The 24,392-nt window shown below is 35.5% G+C and overlaps 2 protein-coding genes across 3 annotated transcripts in view; one reads left to right on the top strand and one right to left on the bottom strand.

Moving 5' to 3' along the window:
* Positions 1-1,974: 1,974 nt before the first annotated feature.
* On the bottom strand, positions 1,975-6,650 carry LOC128220663 (palmitoyltransferase ZDHHC4-like). 2 transcript variants are annotated; one of them, XM_052929155.1, is made up of 7 exons: positions 6,554-6,650; positions 5,927-6,063; positions 5,125-5,198; positions 4,551-4,720; positions 3,683-3,817; positions 3,066-3,310; positions 1,975-2,437 (listed from the first exon to the last, which is right to left on the bottom strand). In XM_052929155.1, the coding sequence occupies exons 2-7, from the start codon at positions 6,053-6,055 to the stop codon at positions 2,075-2,077; spliced, it is 1,116 nt and encodes a 371-aa protein (XP_052785115.1). In that variant the 5' UTR covers positions 6,056-6,063; positions 6,554-6,650; the 3' UTR covers positions 1,975-2,074. The 2 variants fall into 2 exon arrangements, with proteins under 2 accessions (XP_052785115.1, XP_052785123.1); XM_052929163.1 differs by lacking the exon at positions 6,554-6,650 and having other exon boundaries at positions 5,147-5,198; positions 5,927-6,062.
* Positions 6,651-10,316: 3,666 nt separating this feature from the next.
* Positions 10,317-24,392, top strand: part of LOC128214139 (serine/threonine-protein kinase 31-like) — a 34,844-nt gene continuing 20,768 nt past the window's right edge. The window contains exons 1-10 of the mRNA XM_052920424.1: positions 10,317-10,436; positions 12,916-13,010; positions 13,455-13,565; positions 16,014-16,066; positions 16,534-16,598; positions 20,969-21,127; positions 22,360-22,434; positions 22,790-22,939; positions 23,276-23,775; positions 24,243-24,375. Coding sequence (XP_052776384.1) covers positions 10,365-10,436; positions 12,916-13,010; positions 13,455-13,565; positions 16,014-16,066; positions 16,534-16,598; positions 20,969-21,127; positions 22,360-22,434; positions 22,790-22,939; positions 23,276-23,775; positions 24,243-24,375 — 1,413 coding nt within the window. The 5' untranslated portion in view covers positions 10,317-10,364. The remainder of the gene's footprint in view (positions 10,437-12,915; positions 13,011-13,454; positions 13,566-16,013; positions 16,067-16,533; positions 16,599-20,968; positions 21,128-22,359; positions 22,435-22,789; positions 22,940-23,275; positions 23,776-24,242; positions 24,376-24,392) is intronic.

The following is a 24,392-nucleotide window of genomic DNA, read 5'->3' as shown; positions in this document are numbered from 1 at the left end:
TCCCCACCTCCTAATGCATCACTCCTCCACACTTCACATCACAAATCATTGGGGCTGGCATACCCTAATAGTTTATGATAGCTCTTCCTCAATGTAAGCATATAAGAAAATGCATACCGTAATCAGTTGATCTTCTTATGAAGGATACCTAGTTAAATTTGAAAGAAATGAGCATAAAACACGATATTTCAACCTTACTAGACTATAGTAGACCACAGTAAATCTTTTAGCATTCACCAATCATTTAATATTTTTGGCGCTATCTGCTATTAAATACACGGTTACAATGTTGTTATCAGTAATTAATATTTTCCATAATTGTATTATTTAGTAAGTAGTTAAAGGATTATTAGTCAAAATTGATGTTTGTTATACATGTTTATGCATTGATTTTGAATAAGAGTGTCACTTTAACATTGTTCTGTACAATATTGGATATATTTGGATACAGCTGGAGAAAAACATATTGGATGACCGGTTCCCAGCTGTGTACTTGTCCAAATATATCTCCATATAACAGACCATATTGTACAGAACTATGTTGATTAACTTATTTATTCTATACCTTCATTGTTCAAAATAATTAAATTGTAATTTAGTTGATATTAGATTCTAAAAACATTTTGACAATATTCTATACCTTCATTGTTCAAAATAATTAAATTGTAATTTAGTTGATATTAGATTCTAAAAACATTTTGACAATATTCTATACCTTCATTGTTCAAAATAATTAAATTGTAATTTAGTTGATATTAGATTCTAAAAACATTTTGACAATTTGTTTTTAAACAAACTAGATTTGGTCATGGTTGTTGTAGAGGACTTATGTAATACTAAGTATAGGGCGTCTGTGGATCACGATTTTTTTCATTCGGAACCTTTACACGCAGTCTTTATCGTTGGTTAACATGAGAGATTTGAAATACAGTAAAACTGCGATCGCTCGAGGTCGCTAGGGACCGAGCCAAAACCTCGAGGGAACCGATGTTTCGAACGACTCGATTTTCAATTTTCCAGTTTGATATGAAATATCTTTCAGTGTATTTTAAGTTTGAAGTCGTCAAACAGACTGTTTACTAAGACACCGATTATGTGTTGCGTTGTGGAAATCGCTAATATGTTCAAAAGGTTGACGTAAACTTAATGTAAAACGCAAATGAAAAAACAATAAATGAATAAATAAAAATGTTTATTTTAACAAAAAAGCACATTTGAATGACAGTACATATTGTGGCATTAGTCAGATTTAAGTTTCGCAAAATCAAGGATTGTTGATTGGCGCCTCTTGTCGCTTTCGCGAAACTGTTCAATCGTAATGTGACATGACAGCGTACAGAGCGTCTGAAGATCACGGGCAGCATCGGCAGTGAACTCAAAGAACCCTCTGACCACATCTAAAGCGTTAACTTCTCGTCATTAACTTCTCATAATTATCATCTCAAATGCCCATATCAACTAATATCGGCCATGCATTAACAGTGAACAACGGTTTTTCACACCTTATCAAATTGCCCTTCAACTGTCATTGCAATTTTTACAACTTGCGAAAATTTTAACACCTGGCAATTGTTTGTTTATTTTGGAACACGCGTTCGGGAAAAAGTGTGAAATTATGTCCTCGAGGGAGCCATAAGGTTTTGTGCTCGATTTGTGTACTTGGGACCGAGGATATTGCTCGACTGCTCGACATAAATAGGTTTCGACGCAGCGTGGGTATATTTTATATGAAAAAAGAAGGAAAAAAGTTCGGGACCAAGCTCCGACCTCGAGGGAACGCCGGTTCTCGAACGACCGCTTGTTTGAGGGAACGCAGTTTCACTGTATACAATACAGAAAAAGTGTTGTATATTTGAAAAGCGGAGTCTACATTTGGACGTATAATTTAGGTATAGAATGATTAACATGTTTATGTATATATCACAGTAATAACCTCACTCTAGGAACTTTGAAACTGAATAAATGAACAGCAAGTCAACATTATAAATTTATTCAAAACCTATCACATGTCATGATTGTCAATTATTAACTGAGATACCATGTACAGTTTTTGTAAAAAATAATTGTCTGATTATCAATTTTGTTTTATTCTAGAGTGTATAAACTTATGGGGCAAAAATACTTCAAGAAAATTATTTAAAATTCCTCTAGAATAAGGTCTGCAATTTGAATGTAAAACATTTCTTTTGTCATTAGACCTATTACCACTATGTTTATCACACTTTGATTGCCTTGACCAATCAATAGTCTCTGATTGGTAGGTTGAATTTGATTGGTCCATCTGGTATTTGAATTCCTGCAGCTTGTGCCTCTCATTGGTTGTTTGGTTGGTAAAGATGAGGTACAGATGGTGGCAGAAGAAAATTCCAACCAGGATTGTAAGGACTATTACTGCTATGACGAGAAACACAAGGCGTGGTAGGGCCATGAACAGATGCTGAAAGAAAAAGTTAAATGTCTTTTCAGAAAAGAATATACTTTTTAGATCAATATGAAATTCTTCATAATAGATTAAGCTTTCAGATTTAAAGCTGCACTCTCACAGATCGAACGTTTTGAAAACTTTTTTTATTTTTGGTCTTGGAACGAGTCAATTTTTTCGAAAATGCATAGAAACGAGTTATATAAGACTGCTGACAAAAAAATAGATCGCAGATTTTTATATTTAAGTTCAAAAATTGATATTTTATGCATTTTTCTTGCCAAAAAATAATAATTTTCGAACAGAAATATGAAAATCTGCGATCTGATCTTTTGTCAGCAGTCTTATTTTAGTGGTTTGCAGATATTTACGCAAAAATTTGCTTATTCCAAGACAAAAATTTAAAAAGTCAAAACGGTAAATCTGTGAGAGTGCAGCTTTAATAATGGGCTTTCTTACAGATTCTAAATTTTACTTAATCCTAAATGTTCAAAAGGAATTGTAGAAACCTTAGACCAAAGCATTCGTTTCTTAGTTTCACCTTAAACAGACAATTTGAATATGTTTAATAAATAACTTTAGTAAACAAAGCATACATTCTGAATAAATAATTTAATTCAAATTGAAAAACCAGTCAACAAACCTGAAATGCTATAGATACTGTGATTGGCATAATTTGACCATCATCATCTCGAAATGAGGCCTTGAACAGTCTTGTTTCATGTGCGAAGTCCAGAATGCATCCAGTACCCACATAAATTCCCTGCATAAACATAGCTAGCAGCGTGGCCATGAAGAGAATGAAGTAACGGTGATTTAGTCCTCCAACACAGTTGTTTGTCCATATGCAGTGGTGGTCAAAGCGGTGCACACATCTGTTACATATGCCTGAAAATTTGCAATTGGTTACATATGCCTGAACATTTGCATATGCCTGAACATTTGTAATCAGTTACATATGCCCGAATATTTGCAATTGCTTACATATGCCTGAATATTTGTAATCAGTCCTGGTAGGGCTCCTTCGATAGGAGAAAAATAGTGTTTTAGTAAAAAGGGGAACTACACTAACATGATTCATATAATGTTCAACTTGTTTTCAAACCTTTTATTGATCAATACTATGGTAATATTCATGAACTATATTGCTTCAATTGCTAAACGTTATTCGTTAAGATGTCAATGCTCCTTGGCAGGGGAAATATATATACTTTTTCAGGAGGTGAATAGAGACAAAATATCCACACTATATATACTCACTGCAGTGTTTTGATCGTGCTGGTTTAGGCAGTTGGCAGGTGGAACATTTTTTTCCAGACTCATACAACACATTATCATACTGGTACACCTGCATGTATTTGTTCACGCTTTTCATCGTAATTGTCCCTGGGTCACCTTGTAAGAAGGAACATTCATTGTCATATGCAGTGGAACAGGAGAAAGTAAACATATAGGTTAACATATAGGATATTTCTGCTGTGCTCATTAAAAAAAAACATGATGAATTCTCAAATTAATTAAATCAGTTATCAATTTTGGAAAACATGTTTAAGAGATTTTTTTGTAATAATTAATCATGCATGCAATATTTTGTTAATATCATAGATCCTTTCTTGATAACTTATAGTGCAATATTCCTGAAATGCAATCAACAAAGCTGTTCATTTAGGACGTCACATGAAAAGATATTACACACGTTAAGCGGTTATAAATCTAAAAAATGCAAGACATTATTTCATATGGTGACATCATTTATGACTTCACTTTATTTATTCCGTAATATATTATGCATATTAGATCAGTGGTTTATTTTAAGTAATGGTTAAAAGCCATTAGTATGTTTAAAGCCATTAGTATGTTTTTACCAAAAAAGATGTTACTCATCCCCTAACCATTCTATTTTTGTAAATGAATACTTAAAACCTTTTAACCAGCTTAGTTATCAAAATCATATTTTCCATAGCTGTTTAATTCTTCCCACTACACTGATAAAAATCATTTACGGCTGACTGCCGATTTATCAACATAAATGTATGGCAGCTTTCGCAAAAAAGCCATCCAATTTGGCAAAATGCAATTGCAAACACTAAGTATTATTATTGTCAAATGGTAAACTATATACATGTACCTGTCCATGCCTTGTGCCAGCAATAATAGTTTACAAACACCGCCACAAATGGCCAGAAGGTGTGATTATGGGCAGGGTAGTGGTGATACAGGATGGGCAACATATCCACCAACCAAACTGCATGGGCTAGCAACAGGAGCACAGCGAATATCAGCTGGAAAAAACTGTTCCTGAAATGAATGATAGAAGTTTACATATCATATTTGCAGTTGCATCAGTGTTTTTCCCCAATCTTTTGTGAATCATGAAAATTTCATCTTGAATTTTGCTACCACTTTTGTGATAAAATAGCATTTTGGGAATTGTGAATGAGGCCCGATTTCAGCGCCATTTTAGGGAGAGAAAACACAATAACAATGCTTTCCTCCAATATTATCTTATAAGAAACTTGTCTGTTTTTAAGGGGAAAAGTCAAGGTACTGCCATAGCAATTGTGTTGTAGTCAACAAGGTAATGCAGGGGTTATTTTTTCATTGTTAATATAAATGATTTAAATCTTTTGCTTAATACTGTTTAATATTACCTCATGTATTTTTTTCTTAAATTTTTCGTGATAATAAAAATAAGATCTCACCTTCTATACAGAAGATACTCACACAGATTGAAACATCCATTCTGTAATGATTGTGGAATTAGTCTGTTGAAAGTCTGAAAATGAATTAAACACTTTTTAAACATTTGTTTATACCTACACTTTGTTTTTTTTGTAGAAATTTTGTGTTTCAACATTGTAAGCAATAAATAATCGTTAGCTTTGCCCCAACACAGCATACATGCCATATCCCCCGGTGTTTTTTTTTTCTTCTTCAAGACTTGCTTAAAATTGACAGTGGAAAGCATCAATAATATTATGAGTGTGAAATTCCATGAAGGACCATGATGACTAAGTCCAAAAATTATTGTAATTTATTTCTGTATATATTCTTATATTATAAATGCAGATATTGCGCAAATTTTCGTCGCGTAAAAATCCCCTGGTGTAATATCAAAATCCCCTGGAATTCAGACCGAAATCCCCTGGGAAGCCTCTCAGAAATAAGGCATGTATGACACAGTGAAGTTCAAATAATTGCAAATTACTATCGTCTCAAGTGATAAAAAGAGGTTGCCACTGCCCATATTTGGCACATAAGAGTAAAAGGTTTTCCCTATCATGTATATGGTATACAAAACATATTTCATTTAAATAAACCAGTTTAAATCAATGCTTAATATTGAACATTGGAATAGAAAAAAGTTTTTATGTTAACATAACCGCACTCAGTTGAGAAACCACTAAAGAAGACATTTACCAGAGGGGCCACGATAGCGAAAGCTAAATTTACGGCCTGAAGAATACAGGTATTACAGGTATTAAATTGCATGAATAGACTCACCTCAATAACAAAATTTTTTAATACTCCAATGGGGCCAGAATTTAGCAACTGGGCATCCCTATACAACACACATAGGGTTCCAACAATGAACAAAATGCAGTAGATAATTAGCATCAACAGGAAATCCATGATGAAATCTGAAATGTACAATAAATAAAAGAGTTATTAAGTAATAAAATGCATACCTCTTGTGTATTTAACCGTTTCCTGACCAAGCACAATAGATAATAATCAAATAATTGACACCTCTGATCAACTTTATGTAGGATGACAATCGTTGAAAGGAAATTAGTATTTTCTTTTTAGATGTTGCAAAGTTTCACTACAAAGTGTTTTCAAGCTAAATGTCTGAATAACATACTTGAAAGGATTGACAATTGTTCATTGTTCTACTGTTGTTCCAAATATGAAATTCTATACGAGTTTTGTACTGCATACATCAACTTGCAAGGTTGTACTACATAATAGTGTATATGTATCCGAACAGGATTTCATCCGAAATTACATCATATATAATTTGACGACCCTATAATTCGGACATAAACAGCGCATACCATATTTAAATTAAGATTTTCAATTGGCTACTCTATCTTCCTATACAGATTTAAGCACAATAAATAGTATTACCAGATGTTAACTCTTTTAAGTTGTTAAATTGTATCTAAAACGTTGAACATTCTTGATTTTCTCCATTAACATGGTGCAAATTTTATAAAACATTTTCTGTTTACAGACGGGTTCGCGAATCTGTAATACTAAAGTGCAACAGTAGTTTCAGTGGTAAAGAACGTAAAGTTTGAGGGTGTTATTATTATCTGTGAGAAGGATTTTGTTATTGGTCCCAGTTATTATTAATCCCCCGCCACGGAGTGGGGAGGAGATTTTAGGAATGCACTTCTATCTATGTCCGTCTGTCAGTCCGTCCGTCCGTCTGTCCGTCTGGCTGTAACATTTCGTGTCCGGGCTATAACTTACTTATGCATGGATGGAATACCATATTACTTGGTACAAATGTTGTCCTTATTGACATGATGTGCAGTGACCTTGACCCGGGTCCATACCTCAAAGGTCAAGGTCACACAAGACATTCAAAGGTCAGAGTACACATGCTCGTGTCCGCGCTATAACTTATTTATGCATCAATGGATTACCATATTACTTAATTGGTACAAATGTTGTCCTCATTGAGACGATGTGCAGTGGCCTTGACCCGGCTCCATACCTCAAAGGTCAAGGTCACACGAGACATTTAAAGGTCAGACTATTCATGCTCGTGTCCGCGCTATAACTTACTTATGCATTGATGGATTACGATATTACTTGGTACAAATATTGTCCCCATTGAGAAGATGTGCAGTGACCTTGACCCGGGTCCATACCTCAAAGGTCAAGGACACATGAGACATTTAATGGACAGAGTACACATGCTCGTGTCCGCGCTATAACTTACTTATGCATTGATGGATTACCATATTACTTGGTACAAATGTTGTCCTCATTGAGAATATGTGCAGTGACCTTGACCCGGGTCCATACCTCAAAGGTCAAGGTCACACGAGACTTTAAAGGTCATAGTACACATGCTTGTGTCCGGGCATTTTACATTTAGCAGTGTAGAAATGTTCTTACTGGATTTATTGACCTTTTACATTTCATGTACTTTTAGCAACAATAACTTATTTTGATCCAATAACTCGAACAAATTGCAATTTGTGCCAGTAATCCATCATGAAGTTTCGGGTCCATATTATGACAATGCTAAATAGAGGATAAGATATAAATGTTAATTGAAAGTGTTTAATAAGTTGCACAGATTGATACTTAGCGAACTCTACCAACCATTATCATTATGTGCAACAAGTTTAATATTAAAAATGGACACAAATGTGATAATATATTTATAACATGTGTTTTCTCTTCAAAAGCAGTAAAACAATGTTATGACGTCACCAAAATATATATGTATCACTTTATCGAAAATACTTAAGGCTTGCTATTTCGGCGATGTTATTAATCAAGGACTCATTTTCCTTCCTATTTTTAGCCAAAATAACCTTGACACCTACACTACACACAATATGAAAACATTAACTAATATCCTTTTTTAATATGTTCATATACCCAAGAGTATTTAGGTTACCGATCAAACAACTTGTATTTCCTATATTCCCGCTATTATTATTGTTATTATTATTATTATTATTATTATTATTATTATTATTATTATTATTAAAACACCTACAGAAATTACGGCCCAATTTCTCAATCATCCTAACTTTAGTGGAGTTACATGTGGCTGGGTGACCACCAAGTATACAAACTACCTTTCACTTCTTTAAGGTCTACTATTTAATTTGAGATCCTATTGACTCAAACGTGTATGACATGACATAGTTTTTGCGTGATGCATAATAGGATTTGACAAGCAAACTATAAATACATGTACATATCGAAAGGATTTTTTATTATCATTATTATAGAAGGCTGCAAGTTATAACATATTTTGCGGCGTAATAAAAAAAACAACTACATTTGTTCACGGTCTTGAATGGGTATGTTGAAGATATAATTATAATACTAATTATTATATAATAGCAACAAATGGTGATGACGATATGTGTACATGTGCATATCACATACTACCAGAAACATACGAGTTATCAAATAAGTTTACTTTTTTTCGACGATTTTCATACAATTCAGTCAGAATCACGCTGGCCTGTACAGACCATACAATGCTACGTAAAACTACACCAAAAGGTCAAAGGTATTGAAGCAATGTTAGTTATACATGTAGACCGCGTAGAATTTATACGTTTTTCCTTTCGTTTTAGAGATGTACTGTACAAACGTACGACATCCATATACTCAATTAAATTGATACACTTTGTTTTATATGTACATATCATTTTGAATAATTTATTTATTCCAATATTATTAGATTTCACTTCTTCATCGAATCAACGAGACCAGCGGCGATTCCCGAAATTCACGTTGGATTTCAAGGCATTACGGACATTACGGACCATGGACATTAGGGACCAGACATAACGGACCATATTAGGTGACATTACGGACCATGTTGAGAAACTTGCGGACCATGATTTGAGTGCTCAGTATGATATGACAATTGTCTTCCATCTAACTGTGAAAAAATCCCGTGAAATTCGAATAGATCAATGATTAGAATTTTAATTCTTGTGAAATTTCACAATTTAAAGACCAATGTACCCACAGAAAAAAAAGTCTATATAGTAAAGTTATTTTTAATAAAATAATAAGTAATATAATCATGTAAATAATGAAGGACATTTGAAAGATTGGCAGTTTAAACAGATAAAAGAAACGAAACAATTAATTTCCAAAACAGTTTATTTCCGTGACCCAGTTCAAGAAGGGTCGGAAAACCCTTCCCATGAGCCAAACAATAATAATTGGCTTCATATGCATCCTAAGTCAATGGTGCCAGATTGACACTTTACTTATAAATGAAGGTAATTTTACTACTGTAATTCATTTTTCATTTGTCTTGTTTAGCGGAATATGGTGTCCGGGTAACATTGGCATCCGGAATACCGCCAAAAATGGGCCGAAAATTAGTGTACCAGCTGGTGGAGGGGGGGGGGGGGGGAGGAACTCTCACTACATTCCGGTGAGGGAGATCAGATAATCAGGAGCGGTTCAATGGTTTGACGTTAGAGGGGTGTGTAACTTAGCGGCCATATCTTTTGACTTGCGCCCCTCCCGCAGAACCGATTTTTATTTTTCATTACCAAGTGTTGGCAGGTTTCTTTGGGGGTGCTACCCCAAGAAATGGTTGACTTGCGCCCATCCCGCAGAAACGAATTTTATTTTGTTCAAAGTGTTGGCAGGGTTTTTTGGGGATACATTTTTAACAAAATCCATTTCAAAATCGTTGATTTTATGTGTATTTTATTACTTTTGCTCCTACATATGTATATTGCAATAAAAAGTTAACTTGGAAGATTTCAAGGGGTAACCGCGCCGCCCCCACCACCCCTCATCCCCTACTGGCAATACGATACTTATGTTTGTAATAATGATTTTTCTAGATTTGATGTGATCGAGTCTGTGCATTGCATTGTCTCTCTTTTTTTTAAAAGGAACACTGTTTATAGAAATGTCTCATTTACACTCTACTTGGCTTCGGCCAATGTGCGGCTTGTTAGAGTCGATTTTAAAAAAGATGTACAGCACTTGAGACTGTAAAATATTGACTTAGATATATTTTATACATATCGCAACGGACCTATAAACGGTTTAAACATGTAGGTCAGTGCCAATGCTCTGTCGCAGGGTGGTTTGCGGTTGTTGTAAAGCTCTTTCAAGTATATTTTCGCACGTTAGTAGCACAACTCCCGCGCTTGTAAACCAGTCAAACATACTGTACATGCTTTTTGATGAAAATAAATAAAATATGAATATGGCTAGAAAGTCCAGTAAAACATTTGATGTGTTTGTTGGCAACCTCCCACAAGATGCTACAGAGGTTTGTTTATCGTTTTAGTCTAAATAGCATAACTGTACCTAAATGTCAAGACTTCAATGTTGCTTATTTTATGTGAGCCCTTCTGAAATTTATTGCTGGCATTGCACTAGTCTAAAATATTAGACGTTTTATACGGGATTCTTCCAATCCCTAACGTCTAAACGGGAATGTGCAAAAAACGGGGGTGTTTTAAAAATATTGAAATTGTTTTAAGTGAAGTATTTTATGGTTGAAATTGATCATAAAGAGTTATATTCATATTTTACCATGTAAGTGAAATGCTATTTTGCACTAAACAAGCATTTAATGCATTAAAACAAGTTGTTTACCTTTCCAATAAAACGAAAGTTGACTGACACAGAAAACAATTATGCGAAGGGGAACAACTCGATACACTCGTAATAACTCGGCCTCCTCCGACAAAGCTTCGAGATAGACCTCGTTATACAATCGTAATAACTCGGCCATGGCCGAAATGTTCCGAGCGATTTAAAACTGTGCTTTGAAGCCTTGCAGGTGCCCTTCATGTATATATCGTTATGTTTTGACAGAATGAAATGAAGAAAAGCCGTCAAACTCATAATTATAAGTTGGATATTTATTTTTTGTGTACGGAACTAATATAAAATAACATTATCTGGTAATATATCTTGTTTTTATGATATTTTATAGACGCCATATGCTTTAACCCGGAATCCTGATCGGAACAACTACCCACTTTTGATACTAAACAATTTGTACGTGAAGGATTTGCCATATCAAAAATCTAAAAAAAATCCGTCAACGTACAATTATTTGGACTAGCATTGCACTGACACTGTTTGAATTGAGTCGGATTTACATGAGCACATGGATTTGATCATTTCTATATGCTATTTCAAAGAATGGGACATATTGTAGTTTTACCTGTGGGGTGGGGCCGGCGCAATCCCAGGGTTCGAATTTAGCACTCACACACTCGCAAAATGCGATCAAAAATTTTAGAAATGCCTACTTTTTGATTTTTAAAACGCCGATGGCTGATGGCAATGATTAATCGGTTCCAAAAAGAAGAAGCCACAATGAAATAATCCGTCCGATAAAACTGTTTCGATGTGGAAGAGGGAGTTGAACATTAAATTGACGCTCAACACAGATGAAGAAAGGAATGATATCGTTAAATGTACTATTACATGAACATTTATTAAAACAGTTACACTTAATATACCTTAAACCATAGTTTTCCATACAAAATATACCTTTTCCTAGCAAACACAAAGGTTTTCCTTAAAAAAATGCGAAAGAGTGTCTGGCTTTGGTTGAAAGTTTAAGCACTTGCACAAAACTGCGAGTATATTAAAAGTTCAATTCGAACTCTGTATCCATTAAGATGAGCCATCAATGACTTAAAAGTCTTTGTCAAATCATCACCACATTTGGTCAGAATGTGGATGAGCAGAATATCTCGATCAATAAGAAGGGATTTAATAATGTGCAGTAAATCTATAGTCAGCCTGTGTTTGATCCTTATTTTAGGTGTGATCAATATTTATGTAGGGCACTTCCAACTGCCTTGCTGTTGAGCTAGCTTTTATGGATGCTGTTGTGGTGTTGAATGCGAGTCGAAAGGTACAGGATTCAAACCCCCGTTTGGGCATACACTCTTTCTTTCACTTTAATGGTGTCAGAAGTAATTTGGTATTGCCTGAATGTAATGGGGCGGTAACAGGTGGCAATGGAACCTGTTCAGGTCAGATCATCCAGGTTTAGGGGGTTCCTGTATGGTCTCAAAAAGGTAAAAGAGGCAGGAATGTAGTGTCAGCCATTAAGGGCACTTCCAACAACCTTGCTGTTGAGCTAGCTTTTATAGAGATGAGGCTGTGGTGTCGACTGTGGGTCGGGGTTTCAAACCCCACGTTTGGGCATACAGTCTTTCTTTCACTTTATTCAATACATTCCCAAGTTGTTAACAGCGGCACTGTGCAAGGAAAAAACTTGGGCATTTTCCACAGAAAAAAATAATTGTAGGAACTGAATAAAATGTACATACTGGTGGGAAGCAGTAGCCGGCAATTGCCAGTTTTTCTTTTCATTTATCTTTTTCATGGCAATTTTAAGTGTTATTTTGTAAAATGTGTAAGCTTGCCTCGAATGCTAAGTTCAAAGGTTGTGATTTGTGTTTCAAAAATATGATAATGTCTTAAAATCCACAAATTCTCACATGGGGCATGGTCAATTGAGATCTTAGACATTTGGGGAAAATCTTGCGTCGCGAAATTAGCCATCTTGAGAAAAAAATCATCGCTTTACATAAAAACTTGGAAAATTTTACGCTTAAAAGAACAAGCTTTTCCTTCTCCTGCAAATGAGGAAATTATTAAAATATTAGTGTTTTTTTCCCTGTCAAAAGACCTGAAATATCAATCCTTTGTGTGTGAAATCTATTGCAATAAATCATAAATCTAGCGGAGTTTCATGCAAAATTTAAATTTATTTACAGAAAAATGTTGGCAAACTGTTCACACCATTTGGGGAGATTGGTGGCATTATTGTGAAAGAGTCCTCAAAAGTCAAACCTCCTTACAACAAATTCGCGTAAGTATTTTTAAGAGGTAAAAAAAAGCTGTACAGTAGAACATCTTTTGTCCTTTTCAGATGGATTTTTCAAGCTTTATAGATTGATAGATAGATAGATAGATTTATTTATTTCAGTAAGGAATGCACATAACATGGACATAAACAAAATGTATAAAATAAGCTGATGCATACAGGATATTATCAATAGCTGTCATGACAGGCACACCGAACCAAGGATGACACAAAAAGGGAAAACTCTTATTTCCATTGTGGTCCTTTAATGAAACACATATAAAATTATTGTACATTTAGAGCTTGTTGTTAAAGTGAGTACAAAACATATACCGGCTTAAAAATTTAATGTAAATTTTAAAATAATTGTCCATTTTAGGCTTGATGTTTGATTTAATTAATAAAAAGTAAAGTTTATTGGTGTTACAATACAATATTCACCAACTCCAGGTTTGTCAAGTTTCTGTGCCAGCCTGATGCAGAGAAAGCGGTGCGAGAAATGGACAGAAAGAATATTCAGGGCTCAGAAATTGCTGTGAAAATCTCCGAAGACCGCAGAGGGTAATGATGTTTTCCATTCATGCTTAGGGACTCTACATTTACTGTTTGAACACCCACATAATGGCATAATGATTTTTATGCCCCCACAAAGTGGCGGCATATAGGGTTGCCCTTGTCCGTACGTACGTCCGTACGTACGTACGTACGTACGTCCCGAAGATTGTTTCCGATCTAATTCTTGAAAACCGTTTGTCCAATCCTCACCAAACTTTAAACACATGTTTGTGACCATAATATCTTGATCAAGTTCGATAGTCATGGAAATCGCTTTAGTCATTTAGGAGTTACGGCCCTTTTTTGCCAAAAATACTTCAAAAATATATGTTTCCAATCTAATTCTTGAAAAGTATGTGTCCAATCCTCACCAAACTTTACATACATGATTGTGACCATAATATCTTGATCAATTTCGATAGCCATGGAAATCGCTTTTGTCATTTAGGAGTTACGGCCCTTTATTTGCAAAAAAAGACTTGAAAAATACGTCCCGAAGATTGTTTCCGATCTAATTCTTGAAAACTGTTTGTCCAATCCTCACCAAACTTTAAACACATGTTTGTGACCATAATATCTTGATCAAGTTCGATAGTCATGGAAATCGCTTTAGTCATTTAGGAGTTACGGCCCTTTTTTGCCAAAAATACTTCAAAAATCATTATGGCTTATTTTCTGTGACAAAAAACCGAAGTGGGGGCATCCGTGTCCTATGGACACATTTCTAGTTATGTTGGCAATGAATGTATTATGAAAATTAGGTTTTTGACTGTTTATTATTTTCATAAAGGGTATAAAAAGGCAGTGAAACCAGTTTAAACACAGGAAACCCCTACTTTAGATATCATAATTAAAATCCTAACATTACTTGCTTTAAAACATGATCATGCCTGGTTATAGTTATGATTGATATAAGAAATTAAATTATGAACAAGCATGAGATCCACTTTTCTAGTCATAGTTACACCCACAACTCGGTATATTGAAATTATATTCGAACACCTCATGGACCACATTCAATACATGTACCGTACTAGTGATATAAGTGAATAGTTTTGTAATTTTTAGCTCCACTGGCCGAAGGCCATGGAGCTTATGTCGTCACAGATTGGCCGCCGTGAGTGCGTGTGTGCGTGCGTGCGTAAACTTTTACTTTAAACGACATCTCCTCTGAAACTGATAAGCGGATTTTGACAAAACTTCACAGGAATGTTCCTTTGGTGGTCCTTTGCCAAAATTGCTCAAATGGTTCCGGTCCATTGCACAATATGGCCGCCAGAGCTAAAAATAGCAAAATCTTTAAACGACATCTCCTCTGAAACGGTTCGGCAGATTTTGATGAAACTTGACAGTAATGTTCCTTGGGTGGTCCTTTATTAAAATTGCTCAAATGGTTCTGGTCCATTGCACAATATGGCCGCCACAGCTAAAAATAGCAAAATCTTTAAACGACATCTCCTCTGAAACGGATAGGCAGATTTTGATGAAACTAGACAGAATTGTTCCTTGGGTGGTCCTTAACCAAAATTGCTCAAATGGTTCCGGTCCGCTGCACAACATGGCTGCCAGGGCAAAAAAAATAGAAAAACCTTTAAAGAACATCTTCTCAGAAACCGATGATCAGATTTTGATGAAACTTAACAGAAATGTTCCTTGGATGGTCCTTTATCAAATTTGCTTCAATGGTTTCGGTCCACTGCACAAGATGGCCCCCAGAGGTAAAAATAGAAAAACCTTTAAACGACTTCTCCTCAGAAACCGATGATCGTATTGCAATGAAACTTGACAGAAATGTTACTTGGGTAGTCCTTAACCAAAATAGCCCAAACAGTTCTGGTCTGCTGCACAACATGGCAGCCAGAGCTAAAAATAGGAAAAACCTTTACACCACTTCTCCTCAGAAACCGATGATCAGATTTTGATGAAACTTGACAGAAATGTTCCTTGGGTGGTCATTAACCAAAATTTGTTAAAAGGTTCCAGTCCACTGCACACCATGGCTGCCAGAGCTAAAAAATAAAAAAAACTTTATACGACTTGTCGTCGAAACCGATGACCTTTTTTCGATAAAACTTGACAGAAATGTTTGTTTGGTGCTCCTTTACTCAAATTGCCCAAATCATTTCGGTCCACTGCACAACATGGCAGCCAGAGCTATTAAAGTAAAAATTTTTTTTAAATAACTTCTCCTCAAAAATTGATGATTGTATTTCTATGAAACTTGACGAAAATGTTCGTTAGGTGGTCTTTGCTTGAACCTTTTGGCCAGTGGAGCACAGGCACTGATGTGCCTCTTGTTCTGCCTTCTTGTGACAGGTATTGATTTTTTAGTTCATATTTGTGATCACGTGTAAGAAATGTCATTTGTCGGCCTACAGTTTAGTTTGGTCAGGTGTGGAATTGTATCCATATGTACATCTGTTTGATTTTGACCACTTGTCGTTTATTTTGCAGTCCAAGAGGCGATGATAGATCAAAGGGGCCTACCAGTCGACATTCCGATACAGGTTTGATTTGTTCCATGCCGTATCGTTTTCTTTTTAAATTGCTAACGTCATGCACCAAGCTTCTTTTTAATATTTAAAAAATAGATAGAATGAAACATATTGAAATTTGATCACAGGTGCCATTAGATCAATCAAGTTCAAACCCACTTAATTTGGTCAATTTCATAAAAGTACTATAATTTTTGCTGAAAAGTCCATTTCTAATACATTTTTGTACATATTGAAATACAATTGTTTGGCACGGTTTTACTCTGACCTTGAAAATTGGAAGCTACAATGTTCAAATTAAAGTATATTTATTGTACAAGGATTGTGAAGAAAGTTATATTAACTTATGCTAAGTCACTCTCGTTGGGCACAATGCGAGAGTGGGGTCTTGTGTTGTGGAGGAAACCAGAGAAACCTTTGATATTCTGAAAAACAAACAAACTGCCTTTTGAAGGATTAATTGTTTGTTATAATTCCAGACTCTGTTGACGGAGGAGGAGGGGGAGGGGGTTTTGGTGCACCATCAATGCAGGATCAGAACGAGGTAACTATGGAGTATATGATCGTACCGCCCTCTTACTGGAGATATTGATATTCACATTCAATGTTTGTGCCTTGAGATTTATTCGCAAATTTGTGCGAATTTGCATATCAGCCTTATCCGCTTGTCAAGTATTGCCTGTGTAGTTTGCAGCCCTGTGCCCATATACATACATCTGGGGTTCTAAAGTTCAGGAATAATCATGAAATCGGGATTGAAAGCTTTTAACATAAGGCTATTGTCAGGTTGTAATTCTTGTGTTTTTATGCCCCCGAAGGTGGGCATATTAAAATCGCACCGTCCGTCCGTCCGGCTCTGTAACTTTCCCTTGTATGGACAGATTTTAAAATAACTTGCCACATGTGTTCCACATACCAAGACGACGTGTGGCGTGCAAGACCCGTGTCCCTACCTCAAAGGTCAAGGTCACACTTAGTGTTTATTCACAATGGAGTGCTGCATATAAGGACATAGAGTATAGGTTGTCGTGTCCGGGCTGTAACTTTCTCTTGTATGGACAGATTTTAAAATAACTTGCCACATGTGTACCACATACCAAGACGACGTGTCGCGTGCAAAACCCGTGTCCCTACCTCAAAGGTCAAGGTCACACTTAGTGTTTATTCACAATGGAGTGCTGCATATAAGGACATAGAGTATAGGTTGTCGTGTCCGTGGTGTAACTTTCCCTTGTATGGACAGATTTTAAAATAACTTGCCAAATGTGTTCCACATACCAAGATGACGTGTCGCGTGCAAAACCCGTGTCCCTACCTCAAAGGTCAAGGTCACACTTAGTGTTTATTCACAATGGAGTGCTGCATATAAGGACATAGAGTATAGGTTGTCGTGTCCGGGCTGTAACTTTCTCTTGTATGGACAGATTTTAAAATAACTTGCCACATGTGTTCCACATACCAAGACGACGTGTCGCGTGCAAGACCCGTGTCCCTACCTCAAAGGTCAAGGTCACACTTAGTGTTTATTCACAATGAAGTGCTGCATATAAGGACATAGAGTATAGGTTGTCGTGTCCGGGCTGTTACTTTCTCTTGTATGGACAGATTTTAAAATAACTTGACACATGTGTTCCACATACCAAGACGATGTGTCGCGTACAAGACCCGTGTCCCTACCTCAAAGGTCAAGGTCACACTTAGTGTTTATTTACAATGGAGTGCTGCATATAAGGACATAGAGTATAGGTTGTCATGTCCGGGCTTTAATTTTCCCTTGTATGGACAGATTTTAAAATAACTTGCCACATGTGTTCCATATACCAAGATGACGTGTCGCGTGCAAAACCCATGTCCCTACCTCAAAGGTCAAGGTCGCACTTAGTGTTTATTCACAATGGAGTGCTGCATATAAGGACATAGAGTATAGGTTGTCGTGTCCGTGGTGTAACTTTCTCTTGTATGGACTGATTTTAAAATAACTTGCCACATGTGTTCCACATACCAAGACGACGTGTCGAGTGCAAGACCCGTGTCCCTACCTCAAAGGTCAAGGTCACACATAGTGTTTATTCATAATGGAGTGCTGCATATAAGGACATAGAGTATAGGTTGTCGTGTCCGTGGTGTAACTTTCCCTTGTATGGACAGATTTTAAAATAACTTGCCACATGTGTTTCACATACCAAGACGACGTGTCGCGTGCAAGACCCGTGTCCCTACCTCAAAGGTCAAGGTCACACTTAGTGTTTATTCACAATGGAGTGCTGCATACAAGGACATAGGGTATAGGTTGTTGTGTCCGGGCTGTAACTTTCCCTTGTATGGACAGATTTTAAAATAACTTGCTACATGTGTACCACATACGAAGACGATGTGTCCTGTGCAAGACCCATGTCCCTACCTCTAAGGTGAAAGATACACTAAGTATTTATTCACAAGGGAATTCTGAATATAAGGACATAACAGTGTAGGTTGTCAAGTATGGGTGGTATTTTTTATGGTCAGAGGAAATTTAAAATAACTTGCCATATGTATTTGACACATAAAGGCAAGATCAACTTTTCATGTACTGGCCTTGTTCGTAGGTCAATGTCACATTCGGGGGCATTCGTCACATACTGTGACAGCTCTTGTTTTCTATCATATTTGCATCAAAAACGGTAGGAAGTATCTTGAAATAAATATAAAAAACTTTTGAAACAATTTCAAATACTTACATTCCCTCTTGTCCTTTGTATAGAGAAAACTTGCTGGTCATATTGTATAATGTCATTGTTAATTTCAATATGGTGCTCTTTATACAAGTGTATGTTGGAAGTTAACTTTCTCTAAGGAGAAATACTCTATTGCAGAAGAATTTTTCTTTTAATGAATTTTAAATCGTAATGATTAATTATTTAAAAATGTAAACATAAGTATAAGCTTTATTGAAATTTCACACGTGCACTACTGTGTTCATACAGCATAATGCAAGAAAAAATGTGATCAATCCAAGAGGTGCAATTCCCTTTATCCTGCTTTAAGCATGAATATCTCATGCTCAAACAGACCCCTAGCTATTTTTCAGGATTGACAGTTATCAGCTATTAAAACCCTTGATTCATTTATATGCATCAAGGTCAGTACTCTGCCAATTCAGGATATGTTTGCCCTTTGACCAAATAACACAATGCTGATAGTAATTCAGCCATTCCAGCTTATTGTCATTCTGACAGGCATTTAATTGACAAATAGACAGATTATATTTCGTCTATAAATACTAGCCCATGGTTGTATAAACCAATTCGATGACTTTGACTACCTCTGGCACACTTATCTCTGATAACTGACATGGTGGAGACAGGCTCCCATGTCATTTTATATTGAGAAACAATGGACAAGCACTGACATCTGTATGCGGTGCTTTTGTTCATTAGGAACAGACCTTGATCTGTTTTATTTTTAGTTCTTAATATGTAATTTTGCCTTGCTTTACTTTTTTTGGTTGCACCCATCTTATCAACTAGTGTAATATTATACTAGTGTTTTTTCCTCGTTATTTTTAGAATGGGGCTGGGGTCTTTCTCATTAGGAAAAATGCCTCATTTCGACTAAAATTGTGAACTCCATTTTTAGCCTTGATATAAACGAGTATGTTGTAAAAATTCATTTCAAAACAAATTTGAATTTTATATTCACATTTACGAAAAAAAAGAATGTGTTTCAGCATTTGGATGGGGCTGATTAACGATCCAAAATTGATGAGAAAAAAACAGTGCTTAAGATCTATTTTCCGAAACTTTTATTCTTGGTTGTGACGCAAAATAAAAATTATATATAGAATTGTATAGGTTGGATGAAAATGTTACACTAAGTTAATTTTATTGTTAAAATTAAAACTTATATTTTATTTCAAACACTCTCAGTATTAATTATAATTTCTAGATGTATTGATTCTTTGTTGTACTCGTTTTTACTCATTGATAAGGTGGCCCCTTGTGTATTAAAATTTGTATATCATCCTGGGTGGTAGGTGAAACAAGAGGAAGTAAAAGAAACCGGGCAGTTACTGGAGAGGTCTTCATCGCTGCTCCCTCCTGTGGTAGAGTTTAACAAACCTGTTCATGCATGCTATGAGCTTTTGTTTTTTTCCCAGTGTTTTAATCTTTCAAAGTTCCATTGTTCTGAATGTTATATGTTACAGCAGAGCCACAGATAAGAGTCTTGATTGGCGTAAATTTGGCTTAAATTGGGCCAATTACTATATATAAAATGAAGTCCTTAAGGCTCCATCCTATCATGTATGTAATATACATGTGTTTGCTTTTCAACTTGCCAGGAGACTAACAATTGCCATTGCAATTTATTGGATTAAACCAAGGTGTACAATACACTTTATAAACTATTTTTTAGGCCTAGGTAAGAAGTTATCTGTAGCTCTGTTTTTGTTTGTTATGACTTTGTAGCAAAGTTATTTAGGTTGTTGTTTTCCAGAGAAGTGAGTTTGTATGTTTTTGAATTCCCATGTGGATATCTCATTTTCCAATATTGATTTCAACCTTTATATTATATAATAGCTCTAATGATATGATGCAAGTTATGGAAAGTTAATTAAATTATGATTGACTGATTTCTCCAAATATCTTAAAATATTTTCAAGCATGGCTGACTTTTTAGTAATTTGGGTCTCGAAGTTTGGCCCCATTTCACACCCAGAAAAGGTTAATGTTTCCCTTATTGTATCCTTCCAAATAAATTCCCCTTCAGATTGTACTGTTTGTTAAGATTTTGTCTAACAAAATTGGACCGAAAAAAGAGTGTTTTTTTTGGTAAAAATATACTGTGGTATGATAGCCTGTGTTCTGGTTTAATTGCTATTTACTATTTAGAAATACATGATATATAATTAATACTTTGACTTCTTTCTGGCCACAGAAACAGACTGTAATGGTGACACACGTGGAATCTCCAATCACACTATGGCTGCAGGAGGTCAATGATGAGAACACAAAGACAATATTCAGCATTACAGAACAGCTGCTTCAGTTTTGTCCCTCTGCAAGCCCCTTGACTGGACAGCCTGAACCAGGGAAGGTAGGAATATTTAAACAAATTTGTAAGGCTCGATTGTGAAGACCAAGATTGTGTATTTAATTGGATCGTACCATATTTTGTTGTATGCTTGTTGATAAAATGGACTCGTTAGGTCTTAACAAAAATACATTTGGTTCGGGTTACGGGTTTGTTTTATTATGTAGTTTCAGTGATTTTTTTACTAACAATTTGGTGCCGAATATTGGCCTTTTCACAATCGCTAAAAATTCACAAAATTCACAATTCCCAAGAACTACTTGTGAACAAAGTGTTATTCTATTAAATCAGCGTACAAAAAGTTGTGTAAAACGTTGAAGATTTTATTTGAAATATTTACCGATCAGCGATTGCGAATTTGCATACATGTATGATGTAGAATACTGTATGACGACTTTTATCAATACATGATCAAGTAGACGCTCCTAAGTAAAGCGTGGGTCACGCGGAGCAAAATTACATAGCAAAATGTGTAAACAAATTGATATATATTGGAAAAATGTCAAGAAATGTCAAATATATCAGAAAAAAATATAAAAGATCCACGCTGCTGGTACACCTACAATATTTTCCGTTGTTAAACCGATGACATTTACAAATGACCGTGGCGATTCTCGATCTGTCATCAGTTCACTTTCGTGTTCCACATCCCTTAATTGAAAATGAAGAACCCACACAGTCAACTCAGTCTCTTTGACCCTTTACTTTATCCACACAGTCAACTCAGTCGTCTCTTCAACCTGATCATAAACAATCTTGTGCAGGTGTCATTACACCAGTTCTTCCTGACCCAGACACTCTTTGCATTTAATAAATATGCAATTATCAAAGTTTCATTGTTGTCTATTATCCTTTTAATGTCAATACAGACAGTTAATCAGGCTGTATGTTTGAGTATAACACTATTGTATATCAGAATTAAGATTTTAATGTTTTGTTAATTTTTCACAATTTTGAACTTTAACGGGCTAAAATTTCACAAAAGAAAAGGCACGGGCTGTTTCACAAAAAAGTGAAACAGAAGATTACACCATTCGTCAAATATAAGCTTAAAAAAAGAAAAAAGCTTACCTACCCTTTTTTGGCTTGAGGCTATATTGTGAATATTACTTAATGCTGATCTAGATTTACAAAATAAATTAATTTTAGCTTTGTTTTCAACTGGAATTTGTGATTGTACGATCTTTTCTTGTACGCTTATCAAAAAGATGGCCTCATTATGTTTACTTTTTCAGGTGTACGCCTGCTTGTATACCGAGGACAACACATGGTATCGATGTCAAGTCAGACAGTGTTTTGGGACAGATAAGGTATTTTCTTAGATTGCTATAATAAAAAAGTAAAATAAAAAGATAGTTCCTCATTTATTAAATCTTTATTTTTAGCCATTGAAAAAATCAGACAAACATTGCTGTTTGCTCATTGTTGCTCTTGTAGGTCTAGTTATCATGCTTTGATTTTGTTGATTCCTTCAAATCTATTACAGAATTCACGTAAATATAAAATTCATCTGTGACAATATGCATATATATGTGTATAATGGCCCTTGACTAATACATGAAGATGGGTTATTAGATATTATGATCTTGTTTTGAAAATAATTCCTTTGAAGCAAATTGAAATATGCATATTAAGTGTGTAAAAACCATAATTTATCACTTTCAGTATAAGATCCAGTACATTGACTATGGGAATATCGAGGAGGTTGGCGCTGGCAGCCTCGTTGAGATACCTGCAAGCCTCTCATCCTTCAGGCCTCTAGCGACCAAGATCGTACTACACAACACTCGTGCCAAAGATCTCAGTGATAAACAGGCGAGTTGAAAGATTTAAAGTAACTTTAACTTTATTTGTTTCACTATGATTGTGAAGGAAGTTATTTTGTGCTAAATAAATAAACGCAAATCTAGTAGTGATAAATCTTATTTATGCAAAAAATTATAAGAAAAGATATTGTTTTTATTCAAAGTTCTTCTTTGTTGTTTAAGTAATAGAAATTAAAGAGATTTTTAACAAGGCTAGATACGAGTTCATATAATCAGGAGATCATTCCAACATGCCCAAATATTTAAGATATTTCTTTTAAAAATAAGTCTGGGCATGCTTTGTGCGTGAGTGATTGTGCTTATTTCTGTCACTGTAATTTTCCAGGGAATACAACTGTTGAAGACCCTTACAGACAATCAGATGGCCCAACTAATCAAGACACGTCCTCTCTCAGACGGCACTGGTTTCTATGGAAATGTATTTGTCAATGACACATCTTTGGGAGATGCCATGTTGACTTCTGGATATTGCATAGTTAATCCTAAGATGGGTAAAAAGGGACCAGGGCTACAACAGGGGCAGCTGAATCGACCCTCTGACAATTGGGATTATAAGGGGCCAGAAGGGCCAGTGATGAATAGTAAAGACTCTTATGTGGATATCACTCCAGGTCCACCCATGATGAAGCTTGGGCAGTTTAATAGGCCAGATCGAGGAGGGGGGATTATGGGGCAAAGAAATACGGGGCCACATATGGGAGGGGGTGGGGGAAATGTCCTGCCACTTGGAATGGGCCACCATTCGAACAACATGTCCTCTGTGATGGGCCAGCCCGTACCTCCGCAACAGCAGCAGCAGAATATGGGGTTTCCTGCGAAAATAGGGTAAGACTGATGATGACATTGTCAGATCTGCTTGTTTTTAAATGATAGAGGTATATTATGCAGTTTGTAAAGTACTAGTTGTTGAAAAAAACAACACCTGTTTAATTGCACATTTACAGGTGTATGGTACTGTAAAATTGATACAAATGTACATTTTTTTGGAAGTACATGCAGCTTTGTATATCTGTGACATTATTCATAAAGCAACTTGTGTTAAATTGTCTTCTAGGTAGAACAGGAAAAAATAGATGAAAGTGTTCCATCAAACTAAGAATTCATGTGAATAAATTTGATGAAAATAGGATTTAAAATAAACATTCTCAAAAATTAGTACTTTTCACCAAGTTTTTTTTTTCCAAGGACGCTTTAAGTATAAAGCCCCTAATGCTTTACGTCAGTCCACAAACTAATGAAAGTGAACAATGAAAATTTATAAGGATTATAAAAAATATACTTATGTTATTTAGGCATCCTCAAGACAGTGGTAGGGAAAAGAAACTTCAGACAGACTTAACAAAGAAACGCCAAGAAAATGATCGCCTGCGAAACGAGATGGATGCCACAAATATGCAGCTGGAATACATGAAGTCGAAGGTCAAGGTAATGCTATGTTTGAG

The sequence above is a fragment of the Mya arenaria genome, chromosome 2 (assembly GCF_026914265.1).
Source record: "Mya arenaria isolate MELC-2E11 chromosome 2, ASM2691426v1".
Lineage (NCBI taxonomy): Eukaryota > Metazoa > Mollusca > Bivalvia > Myida > Myidae > Mya > Mya arenaria.
Note: the sequence above shows the minus strand (reverse complement) of the source record. Positions and strands in the feature narration are given on the sequence as shown.